At 38.1% G+C, this 21,755-nt stretch overlaps 1 protein-coding gene and 1 long non-coding RNA gene across 3 annotated transcripts in view; both read right to left on the minus strand.

Moving 5' to 3' along the window:
* LOC309657420 overlaps positions 1–21,755 on the minus strand; it is a 1,054,509-nt gene that overhangs the window by 914,524 nt on the left and 118,230 nt on the right. The window lies entirely within an intron of this gene.
* Positions 1–21,755, minus strand: part of HSPA4 (heat shock protein family A (Hsp70) member 4) — a 40,361-nt gene that overhangs the window by 15,558 nt on the left and 3,048 nt on the right. For both annotated transcript variants that reach the window (XM_082454739.1, XM_082454740.1), the window contains exons 2-7: positions 14,006–14,063; positions 11,998–12,138; positions 10,013–10,135; positions 4,879–4,978; positions 4,087–4,220; positions 1,164–1,408 (exon numbers count right to left, since the gene is read on the minus strand). In XM_082454739.1, the coding sequence (XP_082310865.1) occupies positions 1,164–1,408; positions 4,087–4,220; positions 4,879–4,978; positions 10,013–10,135; positions 11,998–12,138; positions 14,006–14,063 (801 nt within the window). The remainder of the gene's footprint in view (positions 1–1,163; positions 1,409–4,086; positions 4,221–4,878; positions 4,979–10,012; positions 10,136–11,997; positions 12,139–14,005; positions 14,064–21,755) is intronic.

Here is a 21,755-nt window from a genome sequence, read left to right on the forward strand (position 1 = left end):
AATTCCCCTCCTAGCTATATACCCAAAAGAACTGAAAACAAGATACTCAAACAACTTGTTCATGAATGTTCATAGAAACACTCATCACAATAGCTAAAAGGTGGAAACCCAAATGTCCATCAACTGATGAATGGAAAAATAAAATGTGATATACCCACACAAATGCAGTATTATTTGCCATAAAAAGCAATGAGGTACTAACACATGAACCTAGGAAACATTAAGTTAAAGAAGCCAGACACAAAAGAAGCCAAACACATACTGTATGATTCCCCCAACACATCATAGATACACAAAAAGTTGTTTAATAAAAATGAAAACCATCACTTTCAAGTAGAAGAGAAAGGTGACTACAAATCTGGTTACTAGGCACAGTAATCTAATTCTGGCAGATTAAAAGCAATTCTGACTCCATCTCAATTTTCTGAAGATGGCTCAGGCCACCCTTCTCCAAACAAGCCATCAGTCTTGCCTGAATTCTACCAGTAGAGTTCACATACTGAAGAACATCCAAGCAACCTAACCAGATAACAGAAGCATTCTGGGTATTTCTGAGGATAGCCCTGAAATGTCAGTTACCCAGAATTCTTGTAGTATTATACAAGAAGACCCGTTGTCCTCAAGTGATACTGAACTACTCAAAAACACCAATTTCTGAATCAATGACTAAAGCAAATTCAGTTTAATCTTGCATTAAAGCACTTTGCCCTGAATTTATGGAAACTGGTAACTCACGTGTAATACATGCACAAGTAAAGGAACTGCCAATTTCCTGGAATATTCAAATAACCAGAACAAACCTAAACCTAATAGTCTACATTATTAACTAACCAAACCCAGCCTTCACATCAAAGGCAATATCTGGACTTCCCTGGCGGTCCAGTGGTTAAGACTCTGCACTTCCAATGCAGGGAGTGCGGGTTCAAACCCAGGTCAGGGAACTAAGATCCCACGTGCCATGAGGCGCAGCCAAACATAAAAATAAATAAATTTTTTTTTTTTAAATAAAATAAAGGCAAGATCCTGAATGGCCTCTAATTTTTACCTATAGAACTGAAGTTATCATATAACATCCATACGATTTCAACAATTAGCTAATTAAGGCTAATATAAGTAGAGAAACATCACAGTTCAGTTTACCATCAAAATATTAATATGATTACCTATTCATAGTTCCAGATACATCAACATCATTCATAAAACATTCGATGCTCAAAGGAAGGTCTGAAGCATTTGCACTCATCAATTTCTTGAGTTTCTCACACTCCTGAGACAGTCGTAATAATGCACGGATTTTGGACTTTATGTCTAGCTTGTATTTCTTCCCAAATTCCTCACAGAAGTGATTTACTAGCACCTCATCAAATTTTCTGCCTCCCAGTGTTGTGTCAAATGCAGTGGCCAGAACCTTTGAAAAAAGATGATAATTAATTCAAAAACTAACCAATTTAAAATTTTATCACAATATATATTTAACTGGTAAACTGTCATAAAAAGGCTGAAACAAGGCAATGTGCATGTGTCATTTAATCATGGTTACAACCACTATGGAAAGAGACATTGTAATCCCCAATTTACAGATGATACAAAGACCTAGATAGATCAGATAACATGCAGGTCACAAAGATATTAAGTGGTAGAAGTAGCATTCAAAACCCAACCTCAATTCCAAAACCTATGCCTTCTCCACTACACCAATCTGACTCCAAGCAACAATTATAATTCAAGGCCCAATAGACTAACATGTCATGTACAGTTCTAGTCTTATTGCTACCACAAAACTGTGAATAATACCAAAAGCTTATTTAGTTCTATGCAATTTACTACCAGAAAATATGCTAAAGCCCGAACTCACAGCTATCTGTTTCTATTCAACATAGAAGACTAATTAGGTTAGGTTATCCTTTTCCAAATCTCTGGCAGATTAGAAGCAAACTAGATCTAATCAGACCCAATAATAGAAGACTGGCTAAATATGTGATGAACCACACCCTTAAAACAATCTCTTCAAAGAATGTTAAATGTCCTCAGGAAGTTTTTCTTAATAAGTGAACTCATAGGAGAGGAAAAAAAAAACAGACAGTTCTGTGTAATTCCAATTTTGTTTTCATAAAAGACTAGAATGAAATACACCAAACTGTAATAAGATCATGAATGTCTTTTCTTCATACATAAATGTTCCAAAATTTGATTTTATAATAAGTATTTTGATAATTAAGCTTTAATTATAATTGGAAAACTGACAAGTAACAGCTGATAATGAAGCAGAAACTAATACACATCACATTGACTCAAAGACAAGGCTAAATTATGGCCAGTATCTTCTGTCCAAAAAGGTGAGAGGGCTTCCCTGGTGGCGCAGTGGTTAAGAATCTACCTGCCAATGCAGGGGAGCAACAATGCCAATGTTGCTCCCACATGCCATGGAGCAACTAAGCCCGCATGCCGCGCAACTACTGAAGCCTGCGCACCTGGAGCCCATGCTCCATAACAAGAGAAGCCACCACCATGAGAAGCCCGTGCACTGCAACGAAGAGTAGTCCCCGCTCACCGCAACCAGAGAAAAGCCCGCGCACGGCAACAAAGATCCAATGCAGCCAAAAATAAATAAATAAAATAAAAAATAAATAATTAAATTAAAGTTAAAAAGTGAGAGTACAAAATGGAATTTAGAAATAATCCTATTATGGATAAAACTAAGGCTTAAACAGTGAGAAAAACACTTGGTCCATCATTCATATCTGTAAAAATCGTGAACCTCTTATTTCCCAACCATCCCAAAGATTTATTTGTTTGCATTAAAAAAAAAAACAAAAACATAAACCATAGAAACAAATCAGAATATAAAGCAGAGGCAAGTCCAGTTTTCAAAGAAACAGGATTGTAACAAAGAGAAACTCAAAATGCCTTCCAAACCTAACAAGTACTTATTTTGGGATAGGTAGTCCACTCGACCAACCCCTAAATTGGAGGCAGAAAACCAGGTTAGACCTGGCACTAAGAACCTTGATACAGAACCCAAATAATTAAATACTCAAAATATCCTTGGTTCTTAAGCAAATTCTAGATAAAATCACCAAGCTAGAGAACTGATTTTATATCCCACTGAGGAACTAGCATATACCATCAAATTCGACTGTGACTCACAGACATAGAAAACAAACTTATGGTTACCAAAGGGGAAGCGGGGGGGATAAATTAGGAGGATGGGATTAACACTACTATAAATAAAATAGATAACCAACAAGGACCTACTGCATAGCACAGGGAACTATACTCAATATTTTGTAAAAACCTGTAAGGGAAAAAAGAATCTGAAAAAGAATATATATGTATAACTGAATCACTATGCTACATACCTGAAACTAACACAACACTGTAAATCAACTATACTTCAATTTAAAAAAATAAATTTAAAAAAAACCCTCACTGAACACCTAAAATCTATACCTTTCACTCTATATAAATTTTACCTTAATAAAGAGACTAATACAGGAAATGTGTATACATATTTTTAAAAAATTTTTTCAACTGTGACCATGATCACCCTCTGGTCCATCTCTGCCATTAACACTGCTAGACTTCTCTGTGTACAAAACTGCTTTCTCCACAGCTCTAACATCTCCAGACATCTAGCATATCACTCCTAGTCTGATTTCTTTCGGCCACCCAAGTTCTAGTCACTCCATCCTGTTCCCAGACCACTCAAAACCTTAAGAGAATACGTTTATCATTTCCTCAATCCTCAGTGTAAGATATATGAACATGTTAAAGATTCCTCCTAGTAAGCTTGCAAGGCAAGCATTATTTTCCCCACATTATAGATAAGAAAAATAGGCTCAGGACTCTAAGAGTTTCTTCCTCAAGGTCTATGCTCTTTGCTTCATACCATGTCAACTCTTGATAAATTATTTTGCGCTTACAACTTCCACCCAACCCCTACCTACCTAATTTCTAGTTCAGATAGCTCATACCAAGTTTCCACTAGTGAAACAAAATTCTTTAACCAATTATTTTAAGTTGTCTCTCATAAATTCCTAATTACCATACACTTGTAATACAGTCTTCTGGAAAAAATATACTTACTTTAAGTTTTCCTCTATTAAACGCACATACAGAAACTTGATAAGAAGAATGCCCCATGTCTACAAAAACTACATTTCTTGGTTTCTCTTCTAAGGCAGGAAGATCTTGTTTATAGATTCCATATGCAAGAGCAACTACACAATAAGAAAAAAATTCAACATAATGTTACCATTTAAGTACTAAACTTAAAATTCATTTAAGAAGGAAAAAACAGACTCTGTACACAGATCCATGAAAGACTCAAAATCTTTATAAGCTCTGAATGATTTATTCATGAAGAACACTAACTTCAAAGAGTTAAATGCCGACATTCACTTAGGTTTCCTTACGTTTCCAATTTCCAATTCCAACAACTTTGGCAATTTTTCCCAAAACCACTTCCTCCACTTCTCCAAACATTTCTTCCCATGTTTCTACTATCCTTGTGCCATCTCAACATTCCCATATATTCCACCCCTTGAGATGCTGCTTTATACCCCACCCCTGTAACTCCACCAATCCACAAGTTGGAGAAAAATCCAATATTTAAACCAAAGCAATGCTCCAAACACACAATAAATGCGTTCCTTTCCAAACAAGCATGCAATTAAATACCAAAGCAAGTGCTATGAGGATACAGAAAAAGCACTTCTCAGGTGAACTCTTCATAGAACGTGACAGAGTATCCAAAAAAACTATGACACACAGGTGGTAAGTGCTCCAAGCAAAACAGGGACAAGAAAACCTAGGGTTTTAAGATTTCACAACCTTCAAGATGGAGCAAGTCAAAAATTTCAGTTAATAGTCTCTTACCTGCAGTAGTTTCATTCATTAATCGAAGGCAATTGAGACCAGCAATCTGTGTTGCATCCATCACTGACCGTCTTTCTGCATCAGTATAGAAACAAGGAACCTATAAAAAAATTTGAAAGTTTACTGTATTATGGAGATCCCTCATTTAAAATATACCTGTCAAACAACAGTAAAATCCAGAAACGCCCTCAAATACTTACAGCAATGTATTCTGTATATGATCAAGGATTTCAAACCAGTAGGAGAAAGTTGGACTATTCAGTAGTCTTGGGACAAATTGACAGCCATACAGAAAAAATAATAAAGTTGTATCCTTACTATACACCTAATACCAAAATATATTTCAAATCAAAAATTTAAATGTTTTTTAAAAATCATGAGTACCATAATAAAAGGGAATCTTTACCGTCAAAGAAAAGATGGGATTTTCTAAATATAACACAAAACCCAAAAGAACCGGCAGGTCAAGGTGGGAGTCCACTGGTGGCCAGTGCTGGGTCCCAAGCCGGGGCCGGGAGATCAGTGGCACACCTGGGCCAAGGGCTGCAGCGGGCAGGGCTGCTCGCTGCCTCTCGCTCGCCTGGCAGCAACAACAGCAGACATCAGTGAGGCCCGTGGGGACTGGAGGCGCAGCCCGGTGGGTGGGACGTACGGCTGTCCCTGGCTCGCTCATCCTGCGTGATGCTCTTCTTGCCAACAGTGGCTGGGCTTCACTACCTTCAAGATCTTCTAGCACCTGGCTGGCCCTGTTGGTGTTCTCTGTGCTACTGAGCCTGCGTGTGGAGAGCCTGGCTCCCAGCCTCTCCTGGTGAAACATGTCTGTGCCCTTCTTCGCCGCTAACAGGCTCAGCACCTACTTCCCCACTATCATCTCCGTGCATCTCTTCCAGGGCGGAGAGAAGCAGCTGGCCATGCTCAGCCTTTTCTGCGTCCTTAGAGTTCTTAGCCTCAAGTTCATTTTCAAGATGTTGTTATGCCAGAACATATACTCAAAATAAAATGAGCTCTCCTTTGACCTGATCAAGTCTCTGGTCTTCATTCTCCTGAAGCTGCTCTTGATCTGCACCTGCTGGGTCAACCAGCCTTGCAGAGGATAAGCTATTGACAGAATGCCCAAGCTGAAGTCCCTCTTCAACCACACCACTGAAGAAGTCTGGGTCTGAAAGCCAGCTGTGCCCTGCTGAGTACCCACTTTTCTCTGTACTGATCATGTCTGAAATAGTTGCCTCAGTAGGGCTACAAAGAGCAGCCTCGATCCTTAAAATGTATTCCCTCTTGGACTTCCCTGGTGGTCCAGAGGTTAAGACTCCGCACTTCCATTGCATGGGGCACAGGCTCGATCCCTGGTCGGGGAAGTTCCACATGCCACATGGTATGGCAAAAAAAAAAAAAGTATTCCCCCTTATTTCATGCTTTGAATAACTAATCCTAAAATGAGATCCTGATAAGAGTCCCAGGCCAGACAGTCCTGAACTCCTCCGACAGTTGTAAACTGCATTTAAGTAAAATGTTCTGATGAGCTCTGAATATTTTCATGGATCCTGGGAAAGTACCCATTGTGCAAAGGCTGCCAAGTTGGACTTGGGGTTTCCCCTGGGTAGCAGCACCGACCTGGGAGCGCACTGCTCCAGCCCCCAAGACAAGACTTCCTTAGATGCTTGAGCTCTAAAAAGTGTAAACCAGCTTGTGAATCCTCTCCTGTGCCACTGGGGAAAAATGGTCCTTTCTTCATTCCAGCCCAGGCAGACAAGAGTATGTTGAATAAGCATAATTGGGACCCTATCTGGAGACCTGAAAAGAACTTGCTTTCAAGGCGCAGCTTGGGTTCCTATCCCAGCAGATGGCAGTGCCACAACTTTTCCACCACCCTGTGGCCAGCACTGTTAGCACACCTGAGACAGATTTAGGCACCCCTAAGGGATCAGAGGGAGGGCAGGTGCTCTGATGCTCATAGGCACTGAGACTTACAAATATTAAGTTTACAAATGGTCTCAGCCCACCGAACTAAGGTCTTTGGTTTGATGTCAGGTGCCAAATGAGAACATCTGCTGAGATAAAAATGAGAGAATGTTTTGCTGGGGAAGAAAAGAAAAGAAAAAGGCGGGGAGGGGGGTTGATACATTTGACTCATTAAAAAATTCTAATGACCAAATGGGGAAAAATATTTGCAACTCACATCATAAAACAGCAAAGAGTTAATCTCTCTAATATTCGAACAACTACAAATCAAAATAAAGACCATACACTCAAAATAAAATGAGGAAAGGATAGGAACATTTCACAAAAAGCGAAATACAAAATGGTTCATAAATTTTAAAATGTTCTAGTTTACCTAAAGAGTAAAATATCAGCATTAAAATCACACACACTTTGCTACCATTATTTAGTTATCAGAATTATTTAATACACCAATAAGCTGTGCTGGTGAGGCTGTGGTCAAACAAGTCCTCTCATGCATTGCTGATATAAGTGTAAATCAGCACAAATGCTCTAAAGGGCGATTAAACAACAGCTGTTAAAGTTTAAAATACACATATCCTTTGTCCCAGCAATTGCACTTCTAGGAATTTAGCCTATAACCTACAGACTTATCACATAAGAGCAAAATGATACTTGTTCAAGTTTACTCATTGTAGTATTCTTCGCAATTAAAAAAAAAAACAAAATCTGGAAGCAACCTGGATGTCCAACAAAAAGAGACTAGTTAAACAGATTATGGTACACATAAACTGCGACACTCTGCTGCACTAAAAGGAACGAAGCACCTCTTTACTGCTACGGAACATATATAAGGTAAATTGTCCAAAATATACTAAAAGAAAAATGAAAGTAAAAAAGGACCTATACATATTTGCCTGGGTACATAAAAACCTCTGGAAAGATCTGTAACAAAGTGGTAAAACTGGTAACCTCTAGGAAGGAAAATCTACTTACTAGGTAACAGATGTGCTAAAGCTTCCCATATACCCTTTTACACATTTGATTTGATTTGAACATGAGGGCTACTATTACCTTCCCCCAAAAATAAAGCTTATATTTTAACAATAATCAATTTATAAATAAAGCAAAATCCACCCAGGCCTTATTTACATAGCAATCAGATATACCATAGTACCAAAAGCTAGAGCAGTGACTGTGCAGAGAAGACTGTGCAGAAAAGAGTTCACACAGAGGCCAGAGACCACTATCCTTAGGCCCAATGGCAAGGTTGGCCCTTTTCTGCATCTAGGAATTTGAATGATAAATAGTTCCCTAAATCAACAGAAAAATTTCCCTAAATTATAAGAGTGGCTCACTGTGCCTAAACTGTTTGTACAATGTAGTTTATGCTTTACACTTAATTTGCTTCTGCAAGTCTGGAATTTTGGTACATGCAAGGCATAACATGCCTATGTGAATGACCTCCAATAGAAATCCTGGACTCCAAGGCTCAGGCAGAACTTCGCTGGTGTATGACATTTCATACGTGCTGTCACAACTTGCTGCTGGAGGAATTAAGCACTTCTGGTCTGACTCCAATGGAAGGTGACTCTTGGAAGCTTGTATCTGCTTTCCTCCAGACATTGTCCATGTACTTTTCCACTTTACTGATTTTGCTTTGCATCCTTTCACTATAATAAATCTTAGCCGTGAATATGGCTTTATTCTGAGTCCTGTAAATTCTATCAAATCACCAAAACTCTTGAGGACCCCCAACACATAACTTAATTCATCACCTTTTAACTTGATCCCAAAAGCTGGAAAAGCCACTCAGGCAGTCTTGCCATTTTACATAAATTTTACTTCTACATGGAGCAAAATTCAGAATCAAAGTTAGGGCAGTAAAAGGAGCTGTTACAGTGGAGGATTACTGGACTGAATGTCAATATTATGACATAGTATGAGTGTGTTTCATGTTTGGTAATTGCAATCATTGTTGCTTTTGTTGTGGTCATCCATGTACAATGCTTGGTGTCAGTCTATTTATCTCTTGTAAAAATAAAATACAGTGTGTGTGTGTGTGTGAAAAAATAAAAATAAATAATGAATTCCCGTGGCAACCAAAAAAAAAAAAAAAAAAAAAGTTAGGGCAGTAGATGGGGGGAAATGGGGACAAATCTCAAAGTCCAACAGACATTTGGGGGAAGGCAGAAACCATCTAAGAAATACAGTGCCTGTACTGAATCTGAGCTCTTTAAGGGAAGTAGCATTTTTATTCTTTGCATCCCCAAAATGTGGGTTATGAGCCATAAGCCAATTCTTCCTGACAAATGTCAGTACTACTTTACTAGATAGCCAAGAACCAAGGAATCCATCAGTCAAAAAACTGTGAGGTGAAATAAGCCACCTAACAGTCCTTGCTTTGCCAACCAATGCACCAAAATTAAGACAAAAGATGCCAATAAACAACAAGGTCCTACTATACAGCACAGGGAACTATATCCAATATCCTGTGACAAACCATAATGGCAAAGAACATATATATGTGTAACTGAATCACTTTGCTGTAGAGAAGAAATTAACACAACATTGTAAATCAACTATACTTCAATAAAATTTTTTAAAAATAAATAAAAATTTAAAAAGGCAAAGGAGGCCAAAGAGCTAAAATATCAGATAACAACGGCAGAATGAGGAGATTAATTGGAAAGGCCAATACAACCACCCAAATTTCAACAGTCCCTATGGACTTCACCATACTACAAGCACAAAGCTACAAACAGCCAGGCTTCCGTCTAAAGAGGGAAATGGAAAAGACAAGATGAAGTCTACTGCTGCCTTGCCTTTAGCGCTGGATACAAAAACAGCAAAGATACAGAGATAGAAATTAAGAAAAAAACAGCATTTCTAATTGAGAGTATTCAACTAATTCAACAAACAAGTGGCTACCATGTGCCAGGCACTATGCTAGGTGCTAGAAAGAATCCAGGAAGAAGTGGGCTTAGAGATAAGCCTTTAAACAGACAGAATAACAGACTCATGAGCAAAAACTAGGGGGCAGAAAAAAATATTCAAGAATATGAGAACTAGTTTGATAAAGTCTTAAAATAACCATTACCACCTAAGACAAAAAGCAATTTTATTTTCAGTTAACAGCTTTCTTCTTTCTGTTTCTTCATGCAAGACCCCAATAATGTGTAGGGATCAAACTCACCGAAACAACACAGTCCACGACAGGCTTCTTAAGAACACTTTCTGCTGTCTCCTTCAGTTTGGACAAAAGCATGGCAGTCACTTGCTCCGTGGTAAAATTTCGCTCTTCCTCCATGTATTTCACCTGCAATAAAAAAACAAAAGGATCTAAACTTAATATTTCTTCATGTCCTAAAAACCTAAAATGAATAATCTCTAAATCATCAATGGAACATTAACTCAGGAAGGAATTAAGAAAGCTAGTTTCAGAAGCGAAAATAACTTGAAGGTCACTTTTAGCTTTTTAACATGCTTGTCAAGCATGATACCTGGAGATGAGGACCACTATGTAAACGGTATGTTGTGACCACCAACAAAACTTGAAGACAATTACCTGGGCAGAAGCAAATTGGTATAGCTCACTATGACCCACACTGTTCCTCCATAAAGGGATCTGGTGGTGGAAACTATTTTACCATCTGACATACTGTGTGTATTTTACTTTGTTTACTGTGTTGACTTTATGATCATCGTCCCAATTAGGATCCAATCTAACTCAATGGTTTTTGTCAGATTTGTTCACTGTCATAGCCCCAACACGGAGGACAAACTTGACACAATAAATACTTGTTGAATTAAAGAATAAACGACAAACAAAGCTTCAAGATATCCTACACCGGGATAAAGGTATGCAACTTTGACAACAGTTACAAACTTTAAATGTTGAAAAGACTGCCTAAGTAAGGTAAGGTCCTATTCCACATGCCCATACTCCCCAAGTACAACCCAGACCAGAAAATGTCACTTTCTTCTTTTAGTTCCTGCTCCAACTCAACTTGAACACCACTTTCTCACTCCCCAGCCCAACCATAATTTATTCTGGTTTAGAATTTAACAGTGTCTCACTTTATTGCATGATAAAGATGGGAGAATAACCCTCCCAGTGAGCCTCTTTCAAAGCTACCCCTTCTTCCCTCATTTAAGTCTTCATCAATTCCTCCAAGCTCATACTTGGATCCACTTGTTCCCAGGTCTTCTCCCTAGTCTCTTTCTCCTTTGGCACTTGTAACGCTTCTGACTAAATCTGCCAATACCCATCCTATTTCTTTCTTGACTGTAAGTATGCCCCATTTCCTCAGCTCCCTTTCCTTTTTTCCTCCTCTGCACTCCATTATTTATCCATTATTAGGCCCATTCAAACAGTTCTAAAATTATTGCTGAAAATACCATAAGTAAACCCAGTGATCATTTTTCAGTTATCAAAATTCTTCACTTCCAAATTCAAGTGAATTCTCAGCTACAACGGCACAATTAACTACCTTTTCCCCACAATTCTCATCATCTCTTGGATTCTGAACCTGTTCCCATGATCCTTATTTCTCCAAATGGGGTGTCTCAAACACCACATTTCCTCTCTCTAAACTCAGTTGCCTGAAAAGCTCAAATACCCTTCTGGATTCCTCTTATCACCTGAGTGCAAGAGAGAGATGTGTTCACCGTACCCATCCCTCAGCCTCTAATCTTTTTGCATGATCAGTTCACTGCATGCTTCACAAAGAGACTCTCCTAGATGCTGCAGAGATAGCAAAGACTAAACTCCCTTTTCCCCAAAAGAACAACACCTTTCCAATCCTACTGTCAAGAGTATGACCACATATCTGGCAGTGACTTTAAAGCGTTGATTTCTTTGCCTGCTCTTCCGGAAGTCATTCACTAAAATCATACCAGCAAGACTGCTGCATTAGTCAACAAGACAAGTAGCAATGGCAGTTAACTTCACATCATTACCACCTATCTGTCCAACCCCTATTAACAGTGCCACCTATGGCTCCCAAATAAAATCCAGATTATTCAAAAAATGCCAATGGTCTTTACTAGCAAAAGACTTTCCAAAGCATTTGTAACCATTTTCATTACAACTTGAAAGTAGAATGGTATAATGTACAATGACCTGATAACATAAAATACTGTATTTCAATCATTAAGGTATTATCTTGAAAACCTTACCTTTATACCTGTTAACCCAGTGGGCAACTGCACAATATCATATGCAAGTTTAGATTTTTCTGCCTCCACAAATGGATCAGAGAATGCTCGGCCATGGAATCTTTTAAATCCTTGGACTGTGTTCTTTGCATTGGAAATTACCTAAGAAAAAGAGTATCAGAGTCAAAGGGTGGAAAGACTAATAGCAATTAAATTATGAAAAAAAAAATTCAACAATCTCAGAGTTAAATTAGAATCATTTTCCTTCTGAGTTAGTTTTCTTCAGCACTAAACCTTTCTGAACGATGCCTGCTAGCTTGTGAGGTGAGGAGTGAGGGACCTGTACAGGTCACATGCAGGGCTAGGACCAGAGCCCAGACTGCCTTACTTCCTCATGAAGACAGGTCATTACCCTTATAAAAGTATTCTCTGTTCTTAAACTTCTAACAAACATTTACATAAAATAATTTTTATCTTTTAAAAATTACCCGTAGTTTGTGATTCGAACTTTCCATGGGTCAATCTGGCAGTATGTATCAATTCAGTTATTCTACTGAAGAAAACTTACCATAAAGGAAAAAAAGATGACACTAAGCCCACAAAGATAATGCAAATAAACTGACAGAGCATTATTTATCACAGCAGAAAACTGCAAAGAGCCTAGAGGGTAAATGACAGGGGAATGGGTAAATAAATTATGGCATATCCATACAATGGTTAAGATTATTTTAGAAGTCTGGAGACAAGTATCTATATGATATGATGTCACTTTCTTGGGGTGGGGAGAAAAACATTTATATGCTTAGAAAGAGTACAACAGGTTACACATTAAAATATTAACACATTAAGATTTTTGGATAATGGTAGTATGCTAACTTCCAAATTCCTTACACTTTTACATCTATATTTTCTAATTTCTCTAGAATAAAGTATTATAATTTATGGGAAAAAATGCTGGCAAAGGACATTGAAAAAATTTAAGAATGAACTTCTGCTTAAGACTTATAGGCTCCTCTTCCCAATGCAGAAGTGCAACAAGTCCCAAGGAAAAACAGCAGAGCTTCTCTGCATCAGGAATGTCAAAAGGCACAAACAGAAGTTCTTTTGTAAAACAATATGAGGGTTCCAAAGTCAGGCCCTGTTTCAGTAAGCTGCCAAGTAGAAACTCAGTATCACAATAACTACGTCAACCTAGGACTAGGCAGCCAGTTTAGTACAATAACTATTCTCAATAATGAAAGCAAGTTTAAAAACAGGAAGAATTCACTGGAATTTTAGAAGGAAAGACGTTTCAAAACAGCTCTGTACTTGCTATCTACTGTCTCCTAAAACATCTTGTACTTTCTGAAAATGAGATTATAAAACACCCAATTTAATTAAATTGGCCAAGCACCATTTTCTCGGGCTTATAAATCTTAGGTGCTGCCTGGTCCAGAAAAAGAGACAGTTATTCATTCTATACGTTGCTCCAGATTGAACTATTAAAACATCTAACATGCAACTCCTTAATTTTATAGCAACCTCAGACACTCAGGAAAATAGAACTCTTCAGGTTCTGCTGCTCTGGTTACAGAGGAACCAGCAAATATGTCAGGTTCCTGGTTTAAAAGTAAACTAATGATAAGTGTGCTTCTACAAGTATGTTTTCCTTCCTTGAAAACCTTGACCAACACTGACCTTAAATATGAGTAAGATGAAAACAGAACAAGACACTTTAACGAGCATTTAAAATACCCAGGCAAAAATTTAAAAAATAAAATACCCAGGAACAAGCAAACCTTGCTTAAACAATATCTGGATAAATACATCCTAGCACTTTGCATTAAACAGATTATATATGTTCATGCTATTTTTTAAAAAGCTATTTGTTTCTCACTCAAGTACATAAGAAGGATCAGGTTCATCTCTCTCAATTGTACACCCAGGGGCTCCCAGTGTTGGGTACATAATGGGCACTGAAATACTTGCTGAATGGGAAGGATAGACAAACCACAGAAAAAAGTCACTTTAGGGAAAAACAAAATTCTACCTGGCTTTTAGCTGCTGCTCCAATTGAACGATTCTTAGGACCAAAAGAAATGCAAGCCCTAGAAGACAAAACAAACATTTAAGCATCAAACCTTACTGTAATTATTACATCCAAAACCAAAGCAAGCAAGGACTTCCCTGGCGGTCCAGTGGTTAAGACTCCACGCTCCCAATGCAGCGGGGGAAAGGTTCGATCCCTGTTTAGGGAACTAAGATCCCACAAGCCTCGCAGCACAGCAAAAAAAAAAGCAGGCAAGATTTTTTAGTCTTAGCCGAAAAGCCCTATTATTTTTAACTGCACACAGTAAGTCTATGATTTTGACCTTTCTACTGAGTAAACTGTCCATGGAATGTGCTGCTTCTTAGAATAATGGGAGTTCGTCACTTAGATGTTGAAGTACAAGTTTGATATGACCATCTGTCTGAAATACTGGAGAGAGGTGGACTAACCAGTCTCCACTATCCTCTAATTCTTCAAGTCTGGTGTTCAAAATTCCAATATAAAATAGTATACCCTATCAATACATCAATAAAATGTTCTTTGTGTTTAGAACAGCTCATAACTTCACCAAGAGAATGGTCTATAAACTCTGAAAACAACTCTTGTCCTATTGTAAATACTGAATACGTAAAAAGTTATTTTTCTAGAACTAGTTTCCAAGGACTCAATTTCTTTTCTTTTTTTTTTTTTTTAAGACTCAATTTCTTACAAGGAACTTCATTCCCACTTCTGAACACATTCTTCCAAATCAATTCATATACTGCCTGCTGGTTTGATCTATATGCTGCTTATTTTAGAAAGCAAAATTGAAACTTGCTTAAAGGTATAAACACTTTAAAACACTGTTTAAGCTTAAAAAGTCAGTTATTTTGGAGTTGATGTTTTTGCTACCATGGCCTCTATGCTTCCCCCTGTTTTTCACTCTGGAACCTTGCATATATTTGTCACCTCCCTTTCCAGTAGCTGATTTCTCTCAAGCTAAAATAAGATCAAATTCACCCATGCCACCCCCAAAAAATCCAAAAGACAAAGCTCTTCCCAGAGTCCATTTCTCCCTCAGGTTAGTAAAGCCTTCTCTTCCTCCTACTTAATAATAATGACTGCATAAATTGCCTATATGCACTATCTCATTTAATCCTCATAAGCACCCTATCTTATTCCCACTTTATAGGAGAGGAAACTGAGTCCAAAAAGGTATTAATAAGTAAATTTGTCCCCAGTCATACAATCTGAAAGCAATGGGAGTCAGGACTATAGATCGTTTCTCCATACTTTACACTCTAGCTAGCTTTGACCCTCTCTCTATCCTCCCTGGACCCCTAATTCTTCGAACTTAGTGGAATGAGTAAGAATAAGAGCTCTGCAGCCATACTGCCTTGGTCCAAATCTGACCACATCAGATGACCTATTAATTAAGTAGAACTGTTTTACTTAGATAAACTTACCAGCCCTGTACAAACTGGCAGAATGCTCAGCCTCTCTGTGCCTCAGTGGCCCTTTCCAACCAATGGTGCAAGAATCCCTGTGAGCCAATCTCCCAGAGCAGTTACAGGCAGCTATGCCCTGTATCAATATGACACAGCCTGGGATTTCATCAGATTTCCTATGAACCCTAAGCTCTATGGGCCTAGAACATGCTGGGGGGTAGCCCCTCTAGAGCACAGGTGTCAAGCTCAGCCTTTCTGCAAATATACCACCTATCACTTAAAAAAAAAAAAAAATTCCTAAGTACCACTTAAATGTCTCCCCTATTACAGCCCATACAGCCCTTTAGAAAATTGCCCACCGTAATCTTACCTACTCCATTCACCCTGTCCACTCCTTCTAGCCTATGCATGCAAACCTACATCTTTCTAAAAGCCACCAGATCTGAATTTCTAAGATGCATCCCACCAATACCTCAATCCCAACATAACTAAAACCCAACGTTATTTATCTTCCATTGTTTCCTGCAGCCCTGTTTTCAAGCCTTCATCTCCTCAAAACAATACTAGCTCTAAGAACGAAAAAATTAATGTTCCCAACTTTATTGTATGTCCGTTGAAGGGTTAATTTCCTATTCTACCTTGGTAACTCTGAATCTGTCTTGCTTTAATTACCTTCCAAACAAAAACATTACCAGCAAATAGGGTCCAGATTCCTTAATGTAGAACCTAAGGCCTCTCACAATCCCAACCCCACCCCCATTTTCCAGGTGCAATCTCAAGCACACAGTGCCCCAACACAAGTCAAATAGTCTTCCAATCCTCCTGCTTTGCTCTACCACTTTTGCCACCTGAAATGCCCTGGTCCTTCTAAATCTCACTCATTCTCCAGAGATATCACACACTTGTGATGCCTTCCCAATCCCTCTCAAGTAAAAATTGTTTCTACCTCTTAAAACTTATTAGACTTGGCTTAAAACTTACTGGACTTTGGGCAATGTGAATGTAGAACATTTCCATCATCACACAATGTTCTACTGTACAGAGCTACTCTAGGTAATATTCTCTTTGAAGTCAGTTAACATTTTTACTTACTCTTAAAATCTACATCTGCCTTAGAAGTAATAGATAGGAAATGGTTCTTATATCTTGAAAAGCTAAATAAAAATTTGTCTCAGTTCAAATTATTCATCCTTTTATTCGTCTACATATGCACACACTACAAACAGTTCCCAACCTCTTACAAAGCAATCAAATGTCACTAATGGAACATCAATTTTCACCACATAATATAGCAATTACACCTCAAACAAGGCATAACTCTTGCAAAGTATGGGCAGAATTCACACTTTTCTTATCATATTATAGAAAATCATTAATATATTATTACATAATGCTTACATTCTAAAAAAAGTTCTATAACAAGCCAACTAGTACATTAAAGAAAGGAATCCTTAGCTTTTCCACTTTATGGTCAATTTGATTGAGTTGAACACATGTACAGTAAAAAGAGCTCAGGCTCTTGAATTAGACAGTATGGGTCTGTCTGAATCCCTTCTCTACCTTTCTAGCTGTGTGACCTGTTAATTAACTGCTCTGAAATTCAATTTGTTCATCTCTGAAATGGGGGAAATTACCACACCTACCTAATATGGTTGTTATAAGGATTAAATTTGTTGATCCACTTCTAAAGGACTTTTATCAGAGACTGGCACATCATAAATAACATTAGCTATTACTAAACCTCCAATGAAACCTTGGTCTGAGTTTCATACAAAAAAATATACCAACTAGGGAGTTCCCTGGTGGCCTAGTGGTTAGGATTCTGAGCTTTCACTGCCATAGCCTGGGTCTAACCCGTGGCTGGGGAACTGAGATCCCGCAAGACACATGGCACAGCCACAAAAAAAAAAAAAAAAAAAAAAAAAAAAACCAGAACAAACCAAAAATATACCAACTAGTTTGCTATGAAAATTGTGCTTCACCTTCTCAAACTATCCACTAAAACCCACTCAGCCATCTTTAAAATCATGAGGAATGAAAAGTCCTACCATTTCCTTTTCAAAAGGACAACTGAATGAGGGTAGATATGTTAAACAGCACAAACTGAAGGGGTTTTTAAACTAAAACCTTACTTAAAGAAATCTAATACTTAAATGTGAAAAAGGCCCAAAAAGATTACGTCATTTTAGGGCCAACGCTAGAACCTATTCAGTGCTTCCCAGTGCAAGCTCATCGTAGAAAATTAGAAAAGTATAAAAAAGAAAATAGGGATTATCAGTAACTCCACAACCAACACCCTCCCACCAGAGATGGCCATTACTATTTAGGTAAATACTGTTATGCAATCCTAATAAATTAAGTAATTTTTTATTTATTTATTTATTTATTAATTTATGGCTGTGTTGGGTCTTCGTTTCTGTGCAAGGGCTTTCTCTAGTTGTGGCGAGCGGGGGCCACTCCTCATCGTGGTGCGCAGGCCTCTCACTATTGCGGCCTCTCTTGTTGCGGAGCACAGGCTCCAGAGCGCAGGCTCAGTAGTTGTGGCTCACCGGCCCAGTTGCTCCATGGCATGTGGGATCTTCCCAGACCAGGGCTCGAACCCGTGTCCCCTGCATTGGCAGGCAGATTCTCAACCACTGCGCCACCAGGGAAGCCCCCCTAAATTAAGTAAGTCTTTTAAAAAGAGAAGCTAAATACCCCCATTAAGTTTGTTTCTCCTCAACAAACACTCTAAAAAATCTTCAGTGGCTGAATGATTCTGTCAGGATTTGGACAGGCAACAAGATATTTAAAGGAAATATGTATTGATACTATTTGCCACTCACCAGGAAATTCCAAAATTTCACATAGCCTGCATGCAATCCCTATCTATGGCAGGAAGCCTCTCTTTCATCCAAGCAGGTCAAGCTCCCTTGTCCCACAGCTTTCATTTTTGAGCCTTCATACGCCAGGCAGTGTGCTAAGCATTCTACACTTGATTCTCCCAAATACTCTGAGACAAGAACTATTACTGACCCAATTTTGTAAATGAAGAACTGAATAAAGGCAAGTTAATGTGCCCAGAAACATAACTAGTACTAGAGTTCAGGATTCAAAATCAGGACTATCAAACTCCAAGTCCCACACATACATACTGTTTTTTTTTTTTTGGCTGCATTCTCCTTGCAGCGCGCAGGTTTCTCTCTAGTTGTGGCATGCAGGCTCCAGAGCACATGGGCTCTGTAGTTTGCAGCACGCAGTCTCTGTCGTTGAGGCGCCCAAGCTCAGTAGTTGTGGCGCGTGGGCTTAGTTGCCCCACTGCACGTGGGATCTTAGTTCCATGACCAGGGATCGAACCCGCAACCCCTGCACTGGAAGGCAGACTCTTTACCACTGGACCACCAGGTTAGTCCCCATACATACTTTTGTACTGCCTACCAAACCCTCTAGATTTATTCCTACTTCTGTACCTTCATGCAGACTGTCCCAATCCTTTCTTCATGTTTTCTAATCCTGTTTGCTCAAGTCCCACTCTTGCCTTTCCTTATCACTCCATCCCCCACAGATGTGACTTGTCCTCTGAACTTGTACAATTAAGGTCTATATTTAATAACCTTGCGCATAATTGTACTCTCTATTCTTATTCTATTTACTGTTGCTTTACGTCATTCATATTTCCAACTAGAATGATTACATCTCCACAGCAGGACTCTATCTTACACTTCCTCTATACTTTACACAAGGCCAAGTTAATGCTGCTAAAAACGGCAGTACTCAAGACACTTGCTACTTGACTGATATTACCTTTCCTCCATTCCAAATTACAGGCTGACATTACACAAAGTTAATTTAAATCAAGTTCAAGACTTCTCTGTTCTAATCTTTAAGTCCTATAAATAATCATCTTTTTAAACCAGAGAATAGCCTTTGTTCTCTTTCCTGGGTAAAAGATACCACTGACCAAACATTTATGCATATTCTGATAGGATGTTATAAACAGCTGCAACCAGCACAGATCCTTAAAAGGTACAGTTTCATGTTTATAAGTGTGTGTAGGACCACTCTCAGGATATTCAGACAGCTGTGACTCTAATTTCTTATACAATATAAGAAAATGAGTTTTTCAGAGAACCTACAATAGTATTTAGACTATCAAATAAGAGAAGCAGGCAAAACTGGCATGGAAATGGTTATTAGGTTAATCAGAGTACCCCATGGTCACTGCCTTAGCCCAGAACTAGAAAATACCCAAAACAGCTAATATCGAACAGATCAAACAACTCATACTAGCAAGATATGCAGTTCCTTAAGAACCACAAACTCCTGAGTCAATAAGATTTACACATTAAAAGCTACATATTTGATAAACCCTAAAGGCAAACTTCCATAGATTTCATTTTACTGTCCCAATATATGGTCCATTAATAAAGAGAATTAATAAAAAATACAAAAAGGTAATAATAGCAATATGAGCAAATAATTGGGCAGTATTTACTATGTAACAGGCACTATGCTAAATATTTTATATAATTTTAACTCATAATCCTCACAAACCCCAGTGAAACAGAGAAATCACTTAGGTTCCTGGTGTAAATTAATCCCTTAAATTTTTGTAAAGTATTCTGGCAATAGGTACTGAAATTTTAAGCATATATATCCTTTCACCAATTTCACATCTTGAAATCTATCCAACAAAAATAAAAGTATTAACATGTAAACATAAAAATAAAAGACTTGTTGAAGACTATTTCTAATTGCAAAAATTTAGAAACAACCTGAACATCTGAGGAAAGCATGTTAAAGCCATAATATGGACTATTATGTACTTAAGGAGGTAAATTCATATTTACTGACTCTGAAGGATGTCTAAAATATAAGTGAAAGAAAATAGTTACAAAATACAGTATGATCCTATTTGTTTATATGGGCACACACGCCCCCACATATATTTGTAGAAGTCTAGAAAAAGTTATGCAAGGATAGACAGCAAACAGCAAATAATTAGAGAGGAAACAATTTTACTTAGCACTTTATTTTTGTTGTTGTTGTTAAAGCAAACAAGTATTTTATTAAGTCAGAAAAAGTTTTAATTTAGGAAACCCAATTTAGAACCTGATGACATAAAGTTCCTGTAGATTACACCTACCAATTCTATATACAAAGTTGTATTTTAGTTCTTAAATGAGTCTAAGAAACTACTTTGATAACCTCAATTAGACATGAAAAATGTTAGCAGTCTGAAGCTTTAGTTAACCAATCAACTTTCCTATTGACTGAACCCAAAAGATCCAGTCATCCTGACACTCTACTTAGATCTACAACGTGTAAAGATATTCACTCCATAGAGGAACACTTTTCTTGCACAAATAAGGTATCAGATATTAATCTGCCAGTTAGCCAGAACCCACATTACTTTCAGCTTTTGCTCTCAAGGGCAGTTATTAACAGACAATTTCATCTCTTCAAATTCCTAATATACTGTTTTATGAGGAACTAAGTCCATGAAAATGATAACATAAACTATTCATACACAGAATTATCTTCTTAGGTAACTCATCTCTACCCTATAAATTTTGTACAGTACGGCCCAACTAACTCCTGTAACGTTTGGCAGTCCATTAACATTTTTATGCCAAAGAAGCTTTAAGGTTGTACTCTTTCTACGGTAATAATCCAACTAAATATAAAAATAGGCTTTCCATCTTATTCCAAAGCCTATGGTCATGAAATATCAACACGACACTCATAATTTAAAACTCCAAAGTTTATCTCTAAGCCGCCCACACTTTTCTCCCATGCTTCCACACTGGTGGAGAGCAACATAAACTCCCACGTGGACCAAATGATCGCAATATCCTCCTAAGCATCATCCGGCTTCTTCTCTTGCCCTTCTCAAATAAATCCGTTCTCCACAAAAAAGCCAATCACATCTTTAAAATATCAATTGGATCACCTCCCACAGCACCTAGATAAAAATCTTTAACATGATTTACAAAGCCCTGCTATAATCTAACCTGCCTTGCCTAACTCCTCTGCAGATTCAATTCACAGCATTTTTTCAAGTGACTATAATCCTCTCAGTCTGTCAAGTATACCTCAGTTCTTCCTCACTTGCTATTCCTTCTGCCTGGAACAACTCTTCCTCGCTCCCACCACGAACCTCCACGGTAAAACCCTACTCATCCTCTGGGTTTCATCTTAAATGACACTTCTTTAAGAAGCACCTTCCATCACCACCCCATATCCAATTTAAATTAGGTCCCCATCATTGTTTTCCGTACTTTCCCATCTGGGCCTTTATCACAGTCAGCAATTACATATTTGTTTAGCATCTGGTTTTCTCC

This window comes from Balaenoptera physalus, assembly GCF_965194825.1.
Source record: "Balaenoptera physalus genome assembly, chromosome: 3".
Lineage (NCBI taxonomy): Eukaryota > Metazoa > Chordata > Mammalia > Artiodactyla > Balaenopteridae > Balaenoptera > Balaenoptera physalus.